Source organism: Schistocerca americana, chromosome 4 (assembly GCF_021461395.2).
Source record: "Schistocerca americana isolate TAMUIC-IGC-003095 chromosome 4, iqSchAmer2.1, whole genome shotgun sequence".
NCBI lineage: Eukaryota > Metazoa > Arthropoda > Insecta > Orthoptera > Acrididae > Schistocerca > Schistocerca americana.
In genome coordinates, this window is record NC_060122.1 from 468155946 (window position 1) to 468178776 (window position 22831).

A 22831-nucleotide genomic window follows, 5' to 3' on the forward strand; every position below is an offset into this window, starting at 1 on the left:
GCCAGGTTTATTTAGAAGTGTCCGTCACTATGTGTTGCTCTGTTGAGAGTGCCAGAGGAGTTAGGCAGTTCCTCAAAAACCACCTGGCCAACTTGTACCAATTCCACTGGCTGAAACACCTTTCCAGTGTGTTGGGATTGACCTACTTGGACGATTCCCAACATCTGCTAGTGGCAATAGATGAATTATTGTTTGCACTGATTATCTGACACACTATGCCATTATAAAAGCTGTGAAACCAGCTGAAGCATCCAAGGTAGCCAAATTCATCATGGAAGACATTGTATTAAAACACGGTGCCCCAAGGTCGTGAATTATGGATTGAGGGAAAGTTTTTCAATCGAATCTTGTGACAGAGATAAACTGTCGGTGCAACATTACTCGTCACATGATGACTGCCTACCATCTGCAAACTATCAGGCTTACTGAACACCTTAATAAGACCTTGGGCGACATGCTATCAGTGTTCGTCTATGTTGAGCAGAGCAACTGGAATGAGGTGCTACCTTTCGTGACGTTTGCCTACAACACCGCCAAACAAGACACCACAGGATTTACGCCATTTTTCCTGGTGCATGGGTGTGAGGTGACTATGACGATGGACCCTGTGTTTCTGTTACATCCTGATGAGGTGGACGATGACTACATCGGCCAGGTGTTAACCAGAGCTGAGGAAGCTCGGCAGTTGGCTCAACTCCGCATGCTACAGGCTCAAGAAAACGATTGCCGAAGGTATGACGTGAGCCACCGCCCTGTTGCCTACCAGCCTGGTGACCTCGTCTGGATTTTCACTCCTGTTCAGATGGTTGGTCTCTCTGAGAAGCTCCTCGGGCATTACTTTGGACCTTATAAGGTTGTAAGACAGTTGTCTGATGTTACTTATGAAGTTGAAGATTTCGACCCCGACACAATATGGCGAAACATCAGAGATATAGTCCACATCCCTCGAATGAAGCCGTATAAGGATCCTGCAACCCAGGGTAAATTCGAAGCTCAAGCGACAGGCAACAAGCGGAAGGTGATGAAATGCATAGTGGCAAAAGGAGTTCTAAGAAGATCACCAGGGCGAGAATCAGTCATCAGAAGTCGGAGTATGCAGGACTGATAACTCGTTCCTGGACGAGGAGGAAGTAAACACCACGGCAATGTTCCTTAAGGAGGGAGGAATGTTGCAGAAGAAGCTGAGTAGCACTGTGACGCAGTGGTTATGATACTCAATTGTTGCATGGAGGGTCGTGAGTTCAAAACTCACATGGACTATACAATTTTAATTTCTATATTTGGTTTGAGTACATTTTAGAAGTATCCACAAATGTCAAGAATCAATGTACTGGAATGTTCTGTAGCTATATATATACTGTAAGTGTTCTGGCCGAAAGCATTTCGCTCCTTGGTCTTGTTATGTGCAAATGCTGAATAAACCTTCGTTAAGTGAAGTTAGTGTTCATCATTCGTCTAATTACAGCTTCTTCTACTACGTGACAGTATGATATCTTCCTGTTTATGTGTTTCTGAGAAAAAGTATAACATAGAAAGAGGCTTATTCACTGATAATTTCGATCAGTTTCTTAATTTTTTATAATAATGCGGTGTATGATCTAATGTAATTTCTAATATAGTAGTGCATTATTATATTACATGATTTCAGACAATCTATTGCTGTAATGACTTTGTGACATTATTATTATTATTTGGGATATTAAATTTTGTGGTTTTTTTTTTAAATGTACAGCAGTATGTTCTTTGTTATCAGGTGTCTGCAAACTATCCACTGTCACATGTAAGTTACCACAGTGTGTCCTGTTCTCCATTACCTTTGAAGAAAGATGCTTCATACCCACTGTACTCTCAGTTCTTCAGCTATTCACAAAGAGATGGTAAATATAGTCACCAATACAGAGAAAATGGTAGTGGATTACTTGTACCTGATAAATACAAGATATTGTACCTTGTGACTGTGAAAATGATTTTTTGAATAATAACAAAGAGGAATCTTTATTTTGTTTGGGTTATAAAAAAATGACAGTGACGTTTTTGAAACCGAAATCAGACATGAGCATACTGACAATATTTTTTGACCCAGTGATTCCAAAATATTTATTTAGTAACTGAATTTACATTATTTATAAATATTTAATGAAGTGTGTGTGGTCATTATACTCCAGAATAAGACAGATTGCTACTTACTGTAAATAAGACACATTCAGTTGCAGACAGGCGCAATTGAAAGACACTTACATAAAACTTTTGGCCACAGCCTTCATCAGTAAGAGAGACACACACCATTCATACACAGAAGCAAGCACACGTCATGCAGACTGACTGCCATCTCCAGCATGTTAGGCTGGAATGCATTCAGGCCCAAGATGCTGGAGTTGGCAGTTGTGTGCATTAGGTGTGCTTGCTTCTGAGTATAAATGGTGTGTGTATCTCAATTACTGATGGAAGGCTGTGGCCAAAAGCTTTATGTAAGTGTCTTTTAATTGTATCTGTCTGCAACTTGTCTTCTTTACGGTAGGTGATGATCTGTCTTTTCCTACATTGTTGGTATTCCTAGGTGGAGTTTCCATTGTTTTATACTCTAGAATATGTATGTCTCTTTATAAATATGAAATAGTGCCAGTGTGTTATACCTTTGGATACTGTGCTAAACAAGATTTAAATTAAGCTAAGTGAAGAAAGCAGATATAATTTTGTGTGTGCATTGGAAAATTTGTATGAGATCCCCAATGTTTTTATTAGGAACGTGTAAAGGTCTCATTGCTACTGCTGTGGGAGCCGAGTTGACAGTGTTGTCATGGTAAGCCAAGTTTGTGAGTTTTTGAAACAGCTTCTTGTGCAGTACACTGCTAAGACAATTTCTCACTGCCACTATTACACAGCTATGCCCCAGGGACAGGTAACTGGATAGGAGAGTGAAAGTTCTACAACAGTCCAACAAATTAGTAACAAAGTCGCACAAATCAGTTAAAAAGGTTTGCTTATCTTTGTGACTTACCGAATAATGAAATCTGCAACACTGCATGTAACATAACACAAAAAAGGCCCTCAGTGGCCAAGTAAAATACGTAAACTTCACGGTTCATAGCAAATGTAATTTACAACAACTGTCTGTTCACTTCGTAGAGTTCGCTAAGTGATGTTCCCTATCTAAGACAGCCCTGGATGATGGTCTATAACCAAGTGGGCAAGTGCTGCTCTTCTATCTTTCGAGTAGGCTTCTGTCTGTTGTTGTCCAGTCATTGGCGAATTGTACTTGGCTGGCAATTGGCCAAGGTGAAGTCCTATCTTCACCCTCAGCACCACCCATAGTGTTGGTGGAAATCTCTTAAGTGCCGAGTCCTCTATGGCAGTGGAACCAGCTCACATCTTAGCACTGTGGTGATTTTGCCATGGCTGTGTTCTGTTCAGACGACACAGCAGAACATCCACTCTATTTGTCAGGTATGGCATACTCTGTTCCACATATAGAGCAGTTTGAATCTGGGAATTGAAGTGAAACCAATGAAGAGGTTTTGGCAGATGAGTATTCCAAAACTGCCCCTCAGAAGTGGATTTTACGGACTGGAAATGTACTGGGCAAATGATTCACTACACAATATTTTGGCCATCATCTTCAGGTGCAATCGCTGAGTACACAATCACGCTGTAACTGAAAGAACATCAGAAACAGCAGAAGATATGGAACCCTATTTTATCTGATATTAAACAACAATGCTCTGGTTTTTGATCCATTACATCTTAATTTGTGATTTATCACTTTTGCCAGTTTCTACCACTGGCAGTGCTGCAATTCTTCACTTCACAGAGCCGGCAGTGGTGCAATTCTTCACTTCGCAGAGGGCAGCTCTTCTGCTTCTCTCGCAGGCGCAATGGCCTGCACCCAGGGTATAAATGAGCCTCTGTTTCTGATGTTCATTCAGTTCTGGCATGATTGTGTACTCAGCGGCTGCACCTGAAGACGGTGGCCAGATGGCCTGCCGAAATATTATGTAGTGAAGACAATCATATCCAGCAGTATACCCATGGAGAGCATAAACAAATCATTGTTGTTGCTGTTGTGATCATCAGTCTGAAGACTGGCTTGATGCAGTTACCCAAGATAGTCTATCCCATGCACCTCTAAAAAATATAAATAACTGCTGCAAATTATATCCACATGAACCTTCTTAACATATTCAAGTAGTCATGTTCCTCTACAATTTTCACCCTCTACATTTTTCTGCAATATGAGTCTTGTTTTTAACACTGGAGGCATATTAAGCTTATTTGGTGCTCAGTGCTTCTCTTGCATGGCGAGTAGTTGTTGTCCTTCACACCGTAATTTATACTGCACCAAGAGTTTTCCATTAAAATATTCCCTGTAATTCTGTGCATTGTTATTCCAAGAAGCTAGACTTTGAAAGAAATAAAAAAACACTAACACACCAAACTGAAGGTAATAAGAATGAAAGCAAATCCTTGCTAATCTTCATTTTGACAAGAAACGAAAAAGGAATATTTTTCATCAAGATTGATCCACTCAACATGCACATTGTTTTCTGAAACATGGATGATAAATACAACAGAAAAATACTTGCTTTAGCAACTATCTTGTATCAGATTCTTATGTTTGAAATTGGACATTGAATTCACACTTTGACTGCTGTTGATGTGTTAATGTGCACCACTGCTGCTGTACCCAGGTGCTCTGGATGCGTTAAGATGGTGGAGGCAGTTACATCTGGTACTTGTCACAAGATAAAAGAAACATAAGTAGAATATCGGATGCCTCCATATAAAGTCCATTGTAGTAGATTACTGAAGAGAGTAGCTGGCAAGCTGATATCATTATATTTAGCTGTAATGCATTCTTTAGGTTGCTAATAGACAAAAGATCTCAATGGAAACTGAAATAACTATACATTTAGTGATTAAATCTTGTGAAATAACGACAACAGGTTTTTGATTAAAACTCAGTATCTCACATCGAATCTTGTAAATATTATTAATGTGTACAATGCCACAATATTCTTTTTTGATGAAATATTAAATCCTGTTAAAATAAGTACATCTTTCTGTTGAAAAAATTGTAGTTACATCTATATTTTGAGGTATAAAAAAGTTTTGATTGTTAAACATAATGCAATAGAAGCACATGTTTGCATGTTACCATTTGCGAAATACCTTGTTTCGATATCTTGAACCATTTATGAAATACAATGCATGTTATGGCCACCTGGCTCATTTTGGATATGGCCAGAACAGTGGATGCAACATGCACAACTCTCCCATATATGTAAAAACCAGTATCTTGAGAATGGTATATATGCTCTCAACTTAAAATACATTTTTGATATGTTAGCTAAACTGCACACACTGCGACTGCAGTGTAAAACATGCCATACGTAATCTACGTAAAGTGTTTTTACCTCTGCAAAGATCTTAAAATTTCATTCAGTGTTTTATTTAACTGAATACAGCGAAGTGAGTAAGATGGATAATGAAAAGAAATTCAGTTCTTTATCAAGCAAAGATACAGTACAGCATGAAAGAATCAGGCTTTTTCACCAAATATTTTGCTAAAAATTGGATAATAAGTATTTCTTTAGTGGCTCACATGTCTGCTCAACTGCATTGCTGACTGTGAACGGAATCAACAAACATGGAGTGAAAAAGTTAGTACTGTGGTTCCTAACAACTGCTGATGTATTAAAGCAATATCACTGATAGATTTGCCATTTTCCTTATTTACTCCATTCATGAATATGTGAAGGACAGCAAGTTAATGGAAAACTATCTATGATGATTTACCGAGGTGATCTGAGAGTGACACTTTCGTTATAGGCTTCTAACATCCTACCAAAACCACCAGGAAAGATGTAATTTTTAGACGTGAAACAATATTGAATACTTGTGTGTTTGCCTATGCTGTGTTTGTTTCTAGATGGATTTTAAAGTTAAAAACTTAACCTCAACATAAAGAAAAAGTGTGCAAAGTCAGAGATAGTCCTGTCCCTCCAACAGTTGATGGCCTTGACAGCTACAAACATGTTCTGGCATTGTGTGGAGAGCTGGGCTTTGTTGTCACAATATACTGCTGCCAGCGCTGAGTGACCTTGTTCTGGCCATTACCTGTGAACTATTCTGCCACACAGACTTGCTTCCCTGTGCTGAATATACCAGGAGGGTTTTCCATGACAATTTCATCTGTCACTATGGGTTTTGCCACCCCTCGCCCCGCCCCCGATACAAAATACGCATATCATAAAAAGTTTTGCATCACCTCAGTTCTTAGAGTTCTGGAACTTGTACAGAAAATTGAAATAGAGATCAACATAAACATCATTTCCACCCTTTTTATTGCTCATGAAAACCACACATCGCATGTTGTACCATCATACAGCGAGACCTTCATAGGTGGTGGTCCAGATTGCTGTACACACCAGTACCTCTAATACCCAGTAGCACATCCTCTTGCATTGATGCATGCCTGTATTCGTCATGGCATACTACCCATGATTTCATCAAGGCACTATTGGTCCCAGTTGTCCTACTTCTCAATGGCGATTTGGCGTAGATCCCTCAGAGTGGTTGGTGGGTCACGTCATCCATAAACAGCCCTTTTCAATCTATCCCAGGCATGTTCGATAGGGTTAATGTCTGGAGAACATTCTGGCCACTCTAGTTGAGCGATGTTGCTATCCTGAAGGAAGTCATTCACAAGATGCACAAGATGGGGGCACAAATTGTCGTCAATGAAGACGAATGTCTTGCTGATATGCTGCCGATATGGTAGCACTATCGGTCGGAGGATGGTGTTCATGTATCGTACAGCCATTATGGCACCTTACATAACCATCAGCGGTGTACGTCAGCCCCACATAATGCCACCCCAAATCAGCAGAAAACTTTCACCTTGTTGCACTCGCTGGACAATGTGTCTAAGGATTTCACTCTGACTGAGTTACCTCCAAACACGTCTCTGACGATTGTCTGGCTGAAGGTATACACTTCATTCTACATCTACATCTACATCCATACTCCACAAGCCACCTGACGGTGTGTGGCGGAGGGTACCCTGAGTACCACTATCGGTTCTCCCTTCTATTCCAGTCTCGTATTGTTTGTGGAAAGAAGGATTGTCGGTATGCTTCTGTGTGGGCTCTAATCTCTCTGATTTTATCCTCATGGTCTCTTTGCGAGATATACGTAGGAGGGAGCAATATACTGCTTGAATCTTTGGTGAAGGTATGTTCTCGAAACTTTAACAAAAGCCCGTACCGAGCTACTGAGCATCTCTCCTACAGAGTTTTCCACTGGAGTTTATCTATCATCTCCGTATCGCTTTCGCGATTACTAAATGATCCTGTAACGAAGCGCGCTGCTCTCCATTGGATCTTCTCTATCTCTTCTGTCAACCCTACCTGGTACGGATCCCACACTGCTGAGCAGTATTCAAGCAGTGGGCGAACAAGTGTACTGTAACATACTTCCTTTGTTTTCGGATTGCATTTCCATAGGATTCTTCCAATGAATCTCAGTCTGGCATCTGCTTTACCGTCTATCAACTTTATATGATCATTCCATTTTAAATCACTCCTAATGCGTACTCCCAGATAATTTATGGAATTAACTACTTCCAGTTGCTGACCTGCTATTTTGTACCTAAATGATAAGAGATCTATCTTTCCTTGTATTCACAGCACATTACACTTGTCTACATTCAGATTCAATTGCCATTCCCTGCACCATGCGTTAATTCGCTGCAGATCCTCCTGCATTTCAGTACAATTTTCCATTGTTACAACCTCTCGATACACCACAGCATCATCTGCAAAAAGCCTCAGTGAACTTCCAATGTCATCCACCAGGTCATTTATGTATATTGTGAATAGTAACGGTCCTATGACACTCCCCTGTGGCACACCTGAATTCAGTCTTACTTCAGAAGACTTCTCTCCATTGAGAATGACATGCTGTGTTCTGTTATCTAGGAACTCCTCAATCCAATCACACAATTGGTCTGATAGTCGATATGCTCTTACTTTGTTCATTAAACGACTGTGGGGAACTGTATTGAACGCCTTGCGGAAGTCAAGAAACACGGCATCTACCTGTGAACCCGTGTCTATGACCCTCTGAATCTCGTGGACGAATTACGCAAGCTGGGCTTCACACGACCGTCTTTTTCAAAACCCATGCTGATTCCTACATAGTAGATTTCTAGTCTCCAGAAAAGTCATTATACTCGAACATAATACGTGTTCCAAAATTCTACAACTGATCGACGTTAGAGATATAGGTCTATAGTTCTGCGCATCTGTTCGACGTGCCTTCTTGAAAACAGGGATGACCTGTTCCCTTTTCCAATCCTTTGGAACGCTACGCTCTTCTAGAGACCTACGGTACACCGCTGCAAGAAGGGGGGCAAGTTCCTTCGCATACTCTGTGTAAAATTGAACTGGTATCCCATCAGGGCCAGTGGCCTTTCCTCTTTTGAGCGAATTTAATTGTTTCTCTATCCCTCTGTCGTCTATTTCGATATCTACCATTTTGCCATCTGTGGGACAATCTAGAGAAGGAACTACAGTGCAGTCTTCCTCTGTGAAACAGCTTTGGAAAAAGACATTTAGTATTTCGGCCTTTAGTCTGCATCCTCTGTTTCAGTACCATTTTGGTCAGAGAGTATCTGGACATTTTGTTTTGATCCACCTACCGCTTTGACATAAGACCAAAATTTCTTAGGATTTTCTGCCAAGTCAGTACATAGAACTTTACTTTCGAATTCATTGAACGCCTCTCGCATTGCCCTCCTCACACTACATTTCGCTTCGCGTAATTTTTGTTTGTCTGCAAGGCTTTGGCTATGTTTATGTTTGCTGTGAAGTTCCCTTTGCTTCCGCAGCAATTTTCTAGCTCGGTTGTTGTTCCACGGTGGCTCTTTTCCATCTCTTATGATCTTTCTTGGCACATACTCATCTAACGCATATTGTACGATGGTTTTGAACTTTGTCCACTGATCCTCAACACTATCTGTACTTGAGACAAAACTTTTGTGTTGAGCCATCAGGTACTCTGTAATCTGCTTTTTGTCACTTTTGCTAAACAGAAAAATCTTCCTACCTTTTTTAGTATTTCTATTTACGGCTGAAATCATCGATGCCCTAACCGCTTTATGATCACTGATTCCCTGTTCTGCGTTAACTGTTTCAAATAGTTCGGGTCTGTTTGTCACCAGAAGGTCTAATATGTTATCACCATGAGTCGGTTCTCTGTTTAACTGCTCAAGGTAGTTTTCAGATAAAGCACTTAAAAAAATTTCACTGGATTCTTTGTCCCTGCCACCCGTTATGAACGTTTTGAGTCTCCCAGTCTATATCCGGCAAATTAAAATCTCCACCCAGAACTATAACATGGTGGGGAAATCTACTCGAAATATTTTCCAAATTATCCTTCAGGTGCTCAGCCACAACAGATGCTAAGCCCGGGGGCTTATAGAGACATCCAATTACCATGTCTGAGCCTGCTTCAACCGTGACCTTCACTCAAATCATTTCACATTTCGGATCTTCGTCAATTTCCTTCGATACTATTGCACTTCTTATCGCTATAAACACGCCTCCCCCTTCACCGTCCAGCCTGTCTATGCAGTATACATTCCAATCTGAGTTTAGGATTTCATTACTGTTTACATGTGGTTTCAGCCAACTTTCTGTCCCTAGTACTATATGGGCGTTGTGACCATTTATTAATGAGAGCAGTTCTGGGACCTTTCTATAGACGCTCCTGCAGTTTACTATTAGCACATTAATATTGTTATTTCCTGTTGCATTTTGCCTACCCCTACCTTGCCGCGTCTCAGGAGGCGTCTTGTCAGGCCTAGGGAGGGAATTCTCTAACCTTCAAAACCCCCATGTGCACTCCACACGTACTCCACTACCCTTGTAGCCGCTTCCGGTGTGTAGTGCACGCCTGACCTATTCAGGGGGACCCTACATTTCTCCACTCGATAGCGGAAGTTGAGAAATTTGCACCCCATATCTCTGCAGAATCATCTGAGCCTCTGGTTTAAGCCTTCCACTCGGCTCCAAACCAGAGGACCGCGATCGGTTCTGGGAACGATACTACAAATAGTTAGCTCTGATTCCACCCCGCGAGCGAGACTTTCCGCCTTCATTAATTCCGCCAACCACCTGTACGAACTGAGGATGACCTCTGAGCCCAGACGGCGGGAGTCATTGGTGCTGAGCAACAATTTGCAGTCGGGTGCACCCAGTGCTCTCTATCGCCACCGTTAGGGCCTCCTCCACATCTCGGATGAGACCCCCCTGGCAAGCAGACAGAGTGAACACTGGCCTTCTCCCCTGACCTTTCCGCTATTTCCCTAAGGGGCTCCATCACCCGCCTAACGTTGGAGCTCCCAATAACTAATAAACCCCTTCCCCCGTGTGCCTGCTCGGACCTTGCTGAAGGAGCAGCCACATGTCCACTCACAGGCAGAGTGGGCGATGCTACACGGCCAGCCTCCACATTTACCCTCTGCCTCGTGTGCCGCGAACGCTGCTGAACCCGCCACTCCCCTTGGGGAGAGGGTGGCCCAACCGCGCCCGGTACCCGCGAAGATGTCTCGACAGCAGGGACGGTGGGTGAAGCATGTAACACCTGGGGTGTACCTTGCGATGCACCAGACTCCCCACTGCCGCTACACTCCGAGGCAGCAGCCTGAAGACGGCTGACCGCGGCCATCAACACGTTCAGCTGTTCGCGAACAGTGGCCAGCTCCTCCTGCGTCCGTACACAGCAGTCACACATCCTATCCATCCTAAGGAATCAATTTACTGAAGAGAGTTAATGAACTTTTAACTAGACTGCTAATTCACCAAAGGCAGCTGATTATTGACTAAACTGTGATTGCTAGCCAATTCGTGTAGAAAACAATGAAAATAGCACTACCTGTCTCTGGACTGTATTGAAAACAAACACTAGCACTACTGGCACTATGGCTAACGAAAGGGACTCTCTCTGACTGTATTCAAAACAAACACGAAATCTATGGAACACTATTAATAGCACTCGACAATTAAAGCTTCCTATAAGCAAAAACATACGGAAGGATGGTATTCATTGGTGAAGAGAGCATGATGCCAATCGTGAGTGGTCCATTTGGCGTGTTGTTGGGCACATCTGCACCGTGCTGCATGGTGTCATGGTTTCTAAGATGGACCTTGTCATTGACGTTGGGAGTGAAGTTACACATCATGCAGCCTATTGTGCACATTTTGAGTCATAACACAACGTCCTGTGGCTGCATGAAAAGCATTAGCCAACATGGTGGTGTTGCTGTCAGGGTTTCTCCGACCCATAATCCACAGGTAGCAGTCATCCACTGCAGTAGTAACCCTTGGGCGGCCTGAGGGAGGCATGTCATCAACAGTTCCTGACTCTCTGTATCTCCTCCCTGTCCAAACAATATCTCTTTGGTTCACTCCGAGTCGCCTGGACACTTCCGTTGTTGAGAGCCCTTCCTGGCACAAAGTAAAAATGCAGACGCGATTGAACCCTGAAATTGACTGTCAAGGCATAGTTGAACTACAGACATCACAAGCCGTGTACCTCGTTCCTGGTGAAATGACTGGAACTGATCGGCTGTTGGACCCCCTCCGTCTAATAGGGGCTGCTCATGCATGGTTGTTTACATCTGTGGGCAGTTTTAGTGGCATCTCTGAACAGTCAAAGGGACTCTGTCTGTGATACAATATCCACAGTCGGTGTCTTATCTTCAGGAGTTCTGGGAACTGGGGTGAAGCAAAACTTTTTTTGATGTGCATAAATACAGTTACTCACAATTCATTAGTAGATTGTTATTTCCTATTTATTCTGTTTAACCTGTGTTTTGTGATATGAATTTGCATAACTTTTCCTTCCCGTCATCACATGAATGTATACCATATTTTTTTTGTCTTTGTCCTTGTAAAAAAAAGTTCAGGAAATTAGAAAAGCTCTTAATTCATAAATATTTTTAAATTCCTGCTTCAACCAATATGGTTCCTTTAACTGCTAATTAGACATTCACAGTAATTTTTTTTTTTGTATAACTGACTATCTTTCTAATGAGATACTCTTCAATAGGTGTGGATACATTAACTCTGCCCTTCCATCCTGTTAGGATCTTATTTATTTATTTGTTAACTCTTAATAATGTAAGACATTACAAACCACATTCTGTGACTTTCCACAAATTTCATTTTTTTATTGTTGTTTTATATGTGGAGGACTCGGTGAAGTTTCATCTTTATGTCATTGTACAACATTGTGATTTTTTTTCCTTGTACCCTTCTGTCAGATTTGTAACCACAAAATATTTATTGATTACTGAGACTGTATAATTTTTTTCAGTTGTAGGAAATGGAGCACCTTTATCAGTCATTGGTGCTCAGCCTTCTGATGTGACGACTTTTACACCTGGAGCCATCATATCACATACACCACTGCCATCACCATCTAATTATTATTATGCATGGTTTTCTCAGAGTGAACAAAGCCAGGATAAACAATATCACAACACCCTTCCAGGTAGTGTGCAAAAAGATGAACATATATCTAATAAAAACAAACCAGTGGAAGTAATGTTTTGCCATTAATCTTGTAATTGCTTGAATAGACACAGTTGTTGTTTCCTCCTGTGCCTCACCTACCTACTTAATTCCACAGTAGTTCACTTTCTCCAGTCCACTCCACTAATTTATTCTACAGACAACTTAAATGCTACAGTTTGAAATTCTAGTGTAAGATATGAGATTGTACTTGATTTTAAGTGACCAACAGTTGTCAATGTACAGTGTTTATTTTTAGAATTCTCTTGTTGTTTAGCACTCCCATGCTGCAGCTCACCTTCTAGTAACAAACACACTTGTCTTATTTGCAAAATCTTACTATCCCTCTCTCTCACAACCTTGCTGAATTTATTTCATTAGTCTTCTTTCTTTTCAATCTAAATTTTATTGTGTTTCATTACTCTTTCCCTCCCAAATTTTATTGCCTGAACTACAAGCATCCATTATAAATTTTCATATCTCGTGGATTATTGGATAAAACCATGATGAAAAAAACTGCATTTTGCACAGAATCAAAATTTTATATATACTTTTTTTACCATGCAGGGTAACACTTAATATTTAAGTATCTTGTTGTAGGAAGGAAGAACTCTGCCTCATTCAGAGGACAAGCGGTAGTCAAAATCTGAAACTCCATTATCACTCCTCAAGTCTGTTATTAAGAAAGTAAAACACTCGCACTATGGGGGAAAAATACTTTTAGCGACCGTAGGGCCTCGAGTTCTGTAGAGGACGGGTTAGAGTCATGTTGTAGGAACATGAGGAAGGGTTGTGAAGCAATGCTGGATGTGAGGAATTCTTGGAAGGCTTGTAAGGGATGATTTTGAGGTAGTGGTAGTGGATCAAGTTGCGATTGCGATCGTGGTCGGAACTGTTCAAGACCAGGTTTACTGTAATGTTTGCTTTTGGAAATGTTGGGATTGGGTTGCAACCTTCTTGGGATCCATAAGCCTTCAGCCTCTGTTTTGGTTTAGATACATTGATGACATCTTAGCCATATGGAATCATGGTGAAGTTGACCTGCTAAAATTCTTGGAATCTCTAAATGCCTTCTCCCAATTAAATTTCACATGGTCCTCTTCCGAATCCCATGCCACTCTCCTTGATGTTGATATCACAGAAGGCCAGCTGTACACTTCCATCTACATTAAACCTACTAACATACAACAGTACTTACATCTTGACAGTTGCCATCCTTTCCATGTCAAACGCTCCCACACATTCAGCCCTGGCAATCATGGGAATCGTATTTGTTCAGATGCAGACTCTTTACAGCAATATACCACTATTCTCACATCAGCCTTCACTGAACGAAATTACCCCAAAGGCCTAGTTCAAAAGCAGATTTCTCAGGCCATCAAATCCAATCATGGTACTGCTGATCCCTTCAAAAAACAATTTTGGAGCACACCACTTGTCACTCAGCATTATCCTGGTCTTTAATGTATTAATCACCTACTTAGACAAGGCTATGACTTCCTAAAATCATGCCCTGAAATGAGATGCTATGAAAGCTCACCACACCTAGAATAACTTTTCATCACCCTCCCAATCTCCGCAGTTTCTTTGTCAGAGCCTATGCTACTTATGCACCTATCTCCCTACCCTGTGCCTCCTACGCCTGTGACCATTCCTGCTGCAAGGCTTGCCCAATGCACTTTTCTACCACCACATACTCCAGCCCTGTAACTGGAAAAACATATAATATCAAAGGGAGAGCTACCTGTGAAACGACATGTCACATACCCCATATACCAGCTGTTATTCAAACACTGTTTGGCCTTTTACCTTAGCGTGTCAACCACCCAATTATCAGTCAGGATGAATGGGCATAGGCAGATATCCTGTTGCACAGCATGCTCTACAACATGACACTCGTGACCTCTGTGCGTGTTTCACCACTTGTGGCATCTGGATTCTCCCCCAAGACAGCAGTTTCTCTAAGCTCTACGGGTGGGAACAAGCACTACATCATGTCTTTGGTTCTGGCACCCAACTGGCCTTAATTTGCGGTACTTCAATCTCAAAATTTCTTCGCTATAACTACTCCTCTCTTCATTCCATTTTAGTTTTCTACATCTGTAATTTCCTGACCTGTTATTTCTTGCCATCCCCCTTTCCACCTCTGTTACATACAACGCACTTAGCTCTCGGTCTTATTAATTTTTGCAGTGTTTTAGTAGTAATCTCTGTCTTTCATATTACCCTGTCTTCCACAATTAAGCTCTCAGGTTCTGAAATCTCTTCTGGTGCAGTCCCCAACAATCAGTCTTTCCTTCTCATTCCATCCAGTAAGTCTCCCATGAGCCAGGGTTCTGGGTGACTTTCCTGAACTGTACTGCTTATCCTAAACCTCTCCAGTCCTTCCCTTCACCCCTCTTCCTTCCCCTTCAACTCTTCTGCCAGAGGAAGGAGCCATTGGCTTGTATAGCTTGTAAAAGTTAAACCTTTGTGTTATAACTAGGAATAACACAGTAAATATACCAACATTCTATGGTTTATTTACACAACACTGATACAAAAAGTCTGTTACCAAGTGCCAAATTGTAGATGAACACTTTACGGAAAATTATATAAATTGGTGGTTGTTATACCAATGTCCAGGAAGTGCAAGTGAAATGCAGAATTCCGGCAGAAATCCATTAAGATGGATTTAATAGTGCTGGATACCAGACCCCTTCCCCCTTGTGGAAGCTTATGTTGCAAATGAACGCCACATCCGTGGGGGCCTCCTCCTGAGTCCTCAGCAGTATTGGTGATGCAGAGCACAGGAGCATACATACGAAATGCCCTGGCTAGGGTTGAAGGTTGTATTTTGAAATCGCTGACCATCCTTTCGGCTTCTCCATTCAATTGTGGATGGAAAGGGGGGGGGGGGGGGGGGGGTGTTAGAATGTTGTGAATACCATGCTGGGTACATAAACCACAAAACTCTTTGCTACGGAATTGTGGGCCATTGTCAGTTACAAGCACTTCTGGCAGACCTTCAATAGCAAAATTTTTTTGTAAGTTTCTGGTGGTTGACATGGCATTGCATCGGACAATGTATGGAAATTGGGAGTAAGCATCAACTACTGTCAAGAACATAGCGTTAAACACTGTCCTGGCAAAATCAATGTGTACCCACTCTCAAGGGCGAGCACATGGTGACACATAAGCAAATGACTGTAATTGGGCTGCCTGCTGGTGTTGGCAGGATGTAAATGTTTGTGTCAGTCATTCAATCTCCCGGTTCATGCAAGGCCAGTAAGTTTACCTGCGAGCTATGACTTAAATTCAGAATATCGCCCCCCCCCCCCCCCCCCTCCCACCAGAGACCTTGGTGCAATAGTTGCAGGACAAGCTGATGTAAAGAATAAGGAACGAGAACTCGTGGGAGTCTGTCATTGGAAACAAATAAGAGTTACTCCATCGATCAACATGAGCTGACGGCAGGAATTAAAGAACTGTCAGAATTCTGTGGGAGCCTTGGGAGGTTATCATTTTTGCCATCCATGAAGTATGTGCCTCCAGACTTGTTGTTGTACCTTATCGCTATCGGTTGCGTCTGTGACGCAGGAGCCTGTAATGGGAAGAGAATCTATGGCAGCTGCTGCTTCTTCATCAATGTGAAAACACGGAATTTCTTCTTTGTCGAACTTTGGATCAGGTCCCTATGGAAGGCGAAAGAGAGGACTTCAGTGTTGGCATCTTCAGTTGTGTTGCAGAAGTGAATCTCATACTGGTAGCATGCCAAAAATAAATCCCAGCACTGGAGGCAGTGAGCAGTCCTGTCGGGAATCTTCGCTGCTGGATTGATTAATGAGATCAGTGGTTTATGGCCTGTGACGAGGTGAAACTTTGTGCCATATACAAAAATGTGGAATATCTTTAATTTGAAGATGATATCCAGCAGTTGTTTTCTATTTGGGTGTACCTGCATTGGATGTCAGTCAATGTTTTCGATGCATAGGCCACAGGGTGCTCAGAGCCATCCGCCTCCCTCTATGTCAGAACAGCTCGGACACTTGCATCAGATGCATCTGTTCCAATAACTATCTGCTTTGTTGGATCAAAATGTGTGAGGCATGGGACCATCAATAACTGGGATTTCAACCTGTGGAAGGTGCAGTCATAAGCTGGTGTCCACTGTAAAGGCACCCCTTCTTTGCACAACTGCCCCAGTTTCTGTTGCTGCTGTGGTAATACAATATCTTCCCCAGGAAGGAACAAAGTAGCTGAAGCATTGTTGGTGTGGGAAGTTTGATTATGGCTTTGACATGTTTATATGGAGGATGAATGCCTGAGTGGGAAATGATGTGGTCAAGATACTCAATCTCAAGCTGGAAAAAAACAACATTTTTCTTTTCTGCATTTTAGGCCAGCCTTCCTTGAGATGCTCAATAAAGATTTCAGATTATGAAGGTGTTCCTCTGTGGTTCTTCCAGTTACGGTGATGTTGTCTAAATAGTTAATGCATCCATCCGTTCTGAGCACTAATTGTTCCAAAAACCATTGAAAAGGCACTTTCTGTACCAAACATTAGGCATTTCAAACAATAAAGCCCATGTAATGTGTTAAGTGTAAGAAACTGTTGAGGTTCTCCATCAAGGGGAAATTGGGGGTGCGCATGAGGTAGGTTTGCTTTAGAGAAGAAGTCGCTACCTTTTAATTTTGACAGTAATTCTTCCAGCTTTGGCATAGCCTATGTCTCAGTCTCTGATTTTGCATTGACAGTTACTTTAAAATCACTGTGAAGGCAGATTTTCTCCAATGGCTTTCACAGTATGATTAATGGGGTAGCCCATTGACTAGAAGGAAGGAATAGGTTCTAGGACTCCAATTGCAGTTAAGTGATCCAATTCTTGCTTTACTTGGTCTCCATAGCTAATGGAATGATTTTCCCCAGTGGCTTTCACAGTATGATTAATGGGGTAGCCCATTGACTAGAAGAAATAGGTTCTAGGACTCCGATTGCAGTTAGGTGGGGTAGCCCATTGATTAGAAGGAATAGGTTCGAGGACTCCAATTGCAGTTAGGAGATCCAGTTCTTCCTTTACTTGGCCACGATACTAATGGAATGATGCAGGCCTAAAAGTATCGAGGCCATGCATTACGCTTCAGTGCAATGTGCGGCTCAAAATCCTGTGCGGTTCCAGTTCTGGGGTGAACAGGTCCTTATAATCCTGGCAAAGTGTCTAGGTCTGAGTATGGAACATCTTCGGATACCAAATGCACAGAATCGTCTATTGAAAATCCACATTTCTGAAAACAAGTTCTCAGTGAAATCACTGTTAATGACTAAGAAGGTAATGTGGTGGGTGACATTATGATAATGTCATTTGCAGTTTGAATTGGCCATGTACGGGGATGGTATATTTATTATACGCCATTAGATGTCTCTTTGTTTCTTGCAAGGGAGAAGCTCCAAGTTTCAAATAGGTACAGTAATTCTGCTCATGGCTGTGCCAGTGTTGTTATTGAACTGGTTTCTTTGCCATTTACACTTCTACAAAAAGCTTGTTGGAGGTCTCTTGATGGTCTGTAGTGGCTACCAGGTTAACATTCATGTGTTTGGTAGGAGGCTGTATCCTGACGGGCGTATGACATACAGAAGCTAAATGGCCGTTGGCAGAACACTCTTGGCAGTAGGCCCACGTGTCAATACAAGTCATCACGTTGATGTTTCCAAACAATCTGGATATGATGGCAATTGTTTTGGTACCCAAGACCGGTTTGAGTGGCTCGAGTGGGGTGGAGGACGTTGTTGGTTAATGGTATGACATCCCACCTGGACAGCTACGCCCAAATCCCCACTAGTGTTGCCATTGGCTGCCGGCTTGGATGTGTTTACATTGATGGCTGCTATGTTGATCCATGACTCCAGTTTCTTGCCTGCTTCTGGGTCACTTCGAAGCTTTGTGCTAAATCCAAAACTTTGTCTAATGAAGAGTCTTCGAGTTGAAGTGCCTTGTGCTGGAAATCCCTCTCTGGAGTACCCCGGACAATCATGTCCCTGATCATTTTGTGTGCAAATGACTCCTTACATTTAGGGGTAACAAAATGACACTTTCACCCTAAACTTTGTAACTCTGCGTCCCATTCCCTGTGAGTCTGGTTTGGCTACTTCTTGTGCATTGGGAGGAAATTACAGGGGTATGCCACTGGTAATATTTAGCCAGCAACAAATGACTTTTTTAAAAGGTGAGCTCTGAAGGTTTAAATAAGAGGGACAGTTTGCACAGTAGCCGGTAAATCTCAGGTTTTGACTGTGATAAAAACAAAGATTTCATGAAGCTGATGTTAGTTGCCATGAATGTATGGAAATGCTCCAGTAATCTCGATTTGTAGGCTTCCCAGTCCTCCAAAACTTCATGAAAAACTGCCACATGCTGTGCTGCTTGCATCTGCAGTAAGCTTTGAAGAAGTTGGAGGGTGTTCAGTAGCAACCTCTGGTTCTCATCCTGCTGATGAATAAGCTGCATGAGTAGAGCTTCCAATGTAGATGGTAGCTCGCTCATTGCCATTTTATTGTGTTATAACTAGGAATAACACAATAAATATATCACTGTTCTCTGGTTTATTGACACAAAATACAAATAATTCTATTACCAAGTGCGAAGTTGTAGAGGAACACCGATGTCCAGGAAGTGCAAGTGAAATGCAGAATTCCGGCGGAAACCACTCGTCTGTTGTCATTCTAAGCCCAGTGAATATTTTCCGTGTTCCAGTATAGAATTCAGATTGTGAGTCCAGAGCACAGCCGAATCAACATTGAATAGCAGGTCCACTGCAGGGTAGCACTTCCATGTTGTGGAGTAGAAACATAGCTCATTGAGAACTGGCTTGTAGATGTCAGTAGTGGCATTAAATAAAATAAGACTCCATAGTTAATGGACCCCGTGGCTGGGGTCGCTGTTTATTTCGGCCAATTGCTGAGTGACCAGTCGCTGTGTTTTGAAGCTCATGTGCTGAAGGTGGCCTGCAATGTTAACAGTGAGCTACACACGGAGGAGTGCGGGCAGTGAAGCAGTTCTCGGCTGCATGTAGTGGAGCACGCCACTGTGTGGTGCAGAGATGTAGTAGTGGTGGATACCACACATCAGGATTTTTTGTCCATCCATGTATGTTATATTGTCGATAATCGATATTTTTCGTTGTTACATTCAACATTATGTCACTTTGAGATTCTGCTGACTTCTACGGAGGGGTTGCTGACAAACGAGATGCATGCCAGTGATCTGTGTTCTTCTTTTCCTTCCATTTGTTTCCTAGGTACAGCCTGCCTAAACACAGTCTTTTTCTGCTTGCTGTTGTACCCATTTCTTAGAATGTTGTCTGCAGGTGTGTCAACTCAGTTGGAAGGCTGTCTTGGGTCACAGATGAATTGTGACCTGTAAACAATTGTGCAGAAAATGCCTTCGTGCTGGGAGTTGCAGACCTTGAAGTGACCGAGGAGTAATGGCCAGCATGTGTAGGACCTCAACAGGAGTGGAATAGGAATCATCAGGGACCACCTGAAGATGGTAACGAATCTGTTTGCCGAAATACCATGGAGGAATTACCACATGACCTATGCATTATACTATGAACTGCTTAAACATAAATAGGCAGACATCAAGAAAATTGATTACTCTTGCTGAAAGTTGCTCAATGATGTCTCACTGCCGGAGTGACAACACCAGATAAGAAATCATATTGCTAACAGTTACAAGGCAGTATAATATAAGCAAAGAGCAAAATTGATAGCCTCTACATGACACCCATATCACAGGCCTGTTTTCTGTAAAACAACATTTGCGGCACAACTGAAAGTGCATGATGATGATGATGATGATGATGATGATGTGATGATGATGATGATGGACTTAGTGGGTTTTGATGGTTTGTAATGATGGACCTGGTGGGAAAGTGTCAGGCTACAAGTGCTAAGTTTCCAGGCTCAATGCCCAGTCAGTCCTACAATTTTTACTTATCAATTCTCACATTTTTCACCTCTGGGAATGATCATTAATGTAAAAAATACTGTTTTGGACGGCGGTTCATAGTCTGTATTAAGCTGTAGGCCATTCTATAATTGGCTGGGTAAGTCGGTTTAAAGGTCAGGGGAAGGCAATGACATACCACCTGTAATAGTCTGTGTCTAGTAAAGCACTGTTGTGTTCAAACCAAAAGCTTTTTCATTTTTACATTGAGGTTGGAAACTGTTAATTCAACAAAGGCTGCCATTGTTCTTTTGCACAGAGCTTCAACAGTAGCACCCAAAATCACTTCAGCTGGTTCTTCTCAGTTCAGCAAGCTACTATCCTCAGGTCAGCAAGCTACTACCCCAGATTTTATTCTTCAACTCTCTGATAGTTCACTTAAGATCTCTATGCATATCAGCTGCACTAAGCACCAATAGAATCAACATTTTGACTTTTGCCCACTTCTGAAAGTCACACTTTTACATCCTTGCCATGTGCAAGTGCTATGTCTGTGATGAGAAGCAGGAAAAGCTACACAAATGTGGTAATAACTGTGACAGAGTCCTTGGAGACAGATAATAATTTTTCCTCTAGCTTAGAAATAGATTTTTAACTTCATTTCTTTGTATGAAACTTAGAAAACTCTTTACCTATGTATAATATAATTGGATAGACAAAAAAATCTGCTCACCAAGCAATGGCAGGAGAACACACATGTAATGTCAACTGGAAAAATCACTTGCAACCCAATCCCAAAACCTTTCCAACAGTAAGCCTGACATAGAACCCTGCTTTGAACAGTTGTGACCTTGATCCCACCTTAATCCACCACCACTATCTCAAAATCATCGTTTACTAGCCTTCCAAGAAGTCCTCACATCCAGCATTGCTTCACAACCCTTCTTCAGGTCCCCACAACATGATCCTAACGTGTCCTCTGCAGAACTCCAGGCTTTGGGTCCCCTAAAAGCTGATGACTCGAGCATTATTCCCCCAGCAGACAAAGAACCTTTTTTATACTTCTGTTCTCCTGCCACCGCTTGGGGAGTAGATTTTTTTATCCATCCAATCGGATTATACTATCAAAAACTGAATATTTTCATTATTACAGCAGCTGGGGGCGATCTGAATTGTTATATTATTCTGAAATATCAGGTATGCCGAGATTGCTTCTAAATCTTTTATTGATTACCTGTTTCAACAGATCTGTGATTTCATCATCGTGTTTGAAAGTTTAATAAACAGACATTCCAAGTCAAGGTGCCTAATACTTATATAACCTCATTTAAATGCTGTATACATTACTGAAGCATTAGAACATACCTTTTAACATTAACAGAAGCTCGTGATTTTTATGAACTTGCATGTCACATAGTGATGTTGCATCATTTTACAATTGAAAGTAGCAAGGAACACCAGCATGTCAAACATCAAATAGCACAAATGTAAAACATATAAAACATACTTCATGTTGTGCTGATGTCCTAGTGCACTCATTCACTTAACAGTGACTTAGCTGTTATGATATTTGCACAAATAAGTCTGTATACAGTTGTTTAGATTGTGGTAATCAACAATTGATATGCCCTTGCATAAATCTCAAACCACATGTGCCACAATAGAAAGTCTTTTGTCACTCCAAACTCTAAAATTACTTTGACAGAATAAGGTAACACTTTTAAAAATTGCAAATTTACAATAAATGGTGTATTGAAAATTTAGCATCATTTTTTAAGTGTAAATTTACAATAAAAATATAGTTCACATTATTTATCCACACCCAGAATATGTATCGACAGCATTTAACAGAAATAGATCGCCATATATTTGACTTGCTGATGTTCCTTGCTACCTTTTATTGTGAAACAATGCAACATCACTATGTGAAATGCAAGTTTGTTAAGATCATGAACTTTTGTTACTGGTACAAGGTACGTTCAGATGCTTCAGTAATATATACAGTATTTAAATGTGATCATTTATGTATTAGCCCTCTCGTCTTGGAATGTTTGTCGACTAAACTTTCAGATCCAATGGTGGAAGCACAGATCTGACAAAAACAGTAATCAATAAAAGGTTTACAAGCAATCTTGGCATACCTGATATTTCATAATAATAACCCATTAACATTGTAAACAACTGCTTTCTGACATTCTCACATGTTTTTCACTGCATTTGGCTATGTCCAAAATGCTCCCACCCACCACCAGATTTTTTCACTCATCCAACATACGCAATATTCTAATTGATCTCATTGCCACTCCTGCTCTCAACCTTGCACTCCTCTTT

The 22831-nt window shown here is 41.5% G+C and overlaps 1 protein-coding gene across 1 annotated transcript in view; it reads left to right on the forward strand.

Moving 5' to 3' along the window:
* The window catches only part of LOC124613547 (probable RNA-binding protein 46), a 178247-nt gene extending 158210 nt beyond the window's left edge, over nucleotides 1–20037 (forward strand). The window contains exons 5-6 of the mRNA XM_047142258.1: nucleotides 12379–12555; nucleotides 19988–20037. Of these exons, the coding sequence (XP_046998214.1) occupies nucleotides 12379–12555; nucleotides 19988–20037 (227 nt within the window). The remainder of the gene's footprint in view (nucleotides 1–12378; nucleotides 12556–19987) is intronic.
* Nucleotides 20038–22831: the final 2794 nt, after the last annotated feature.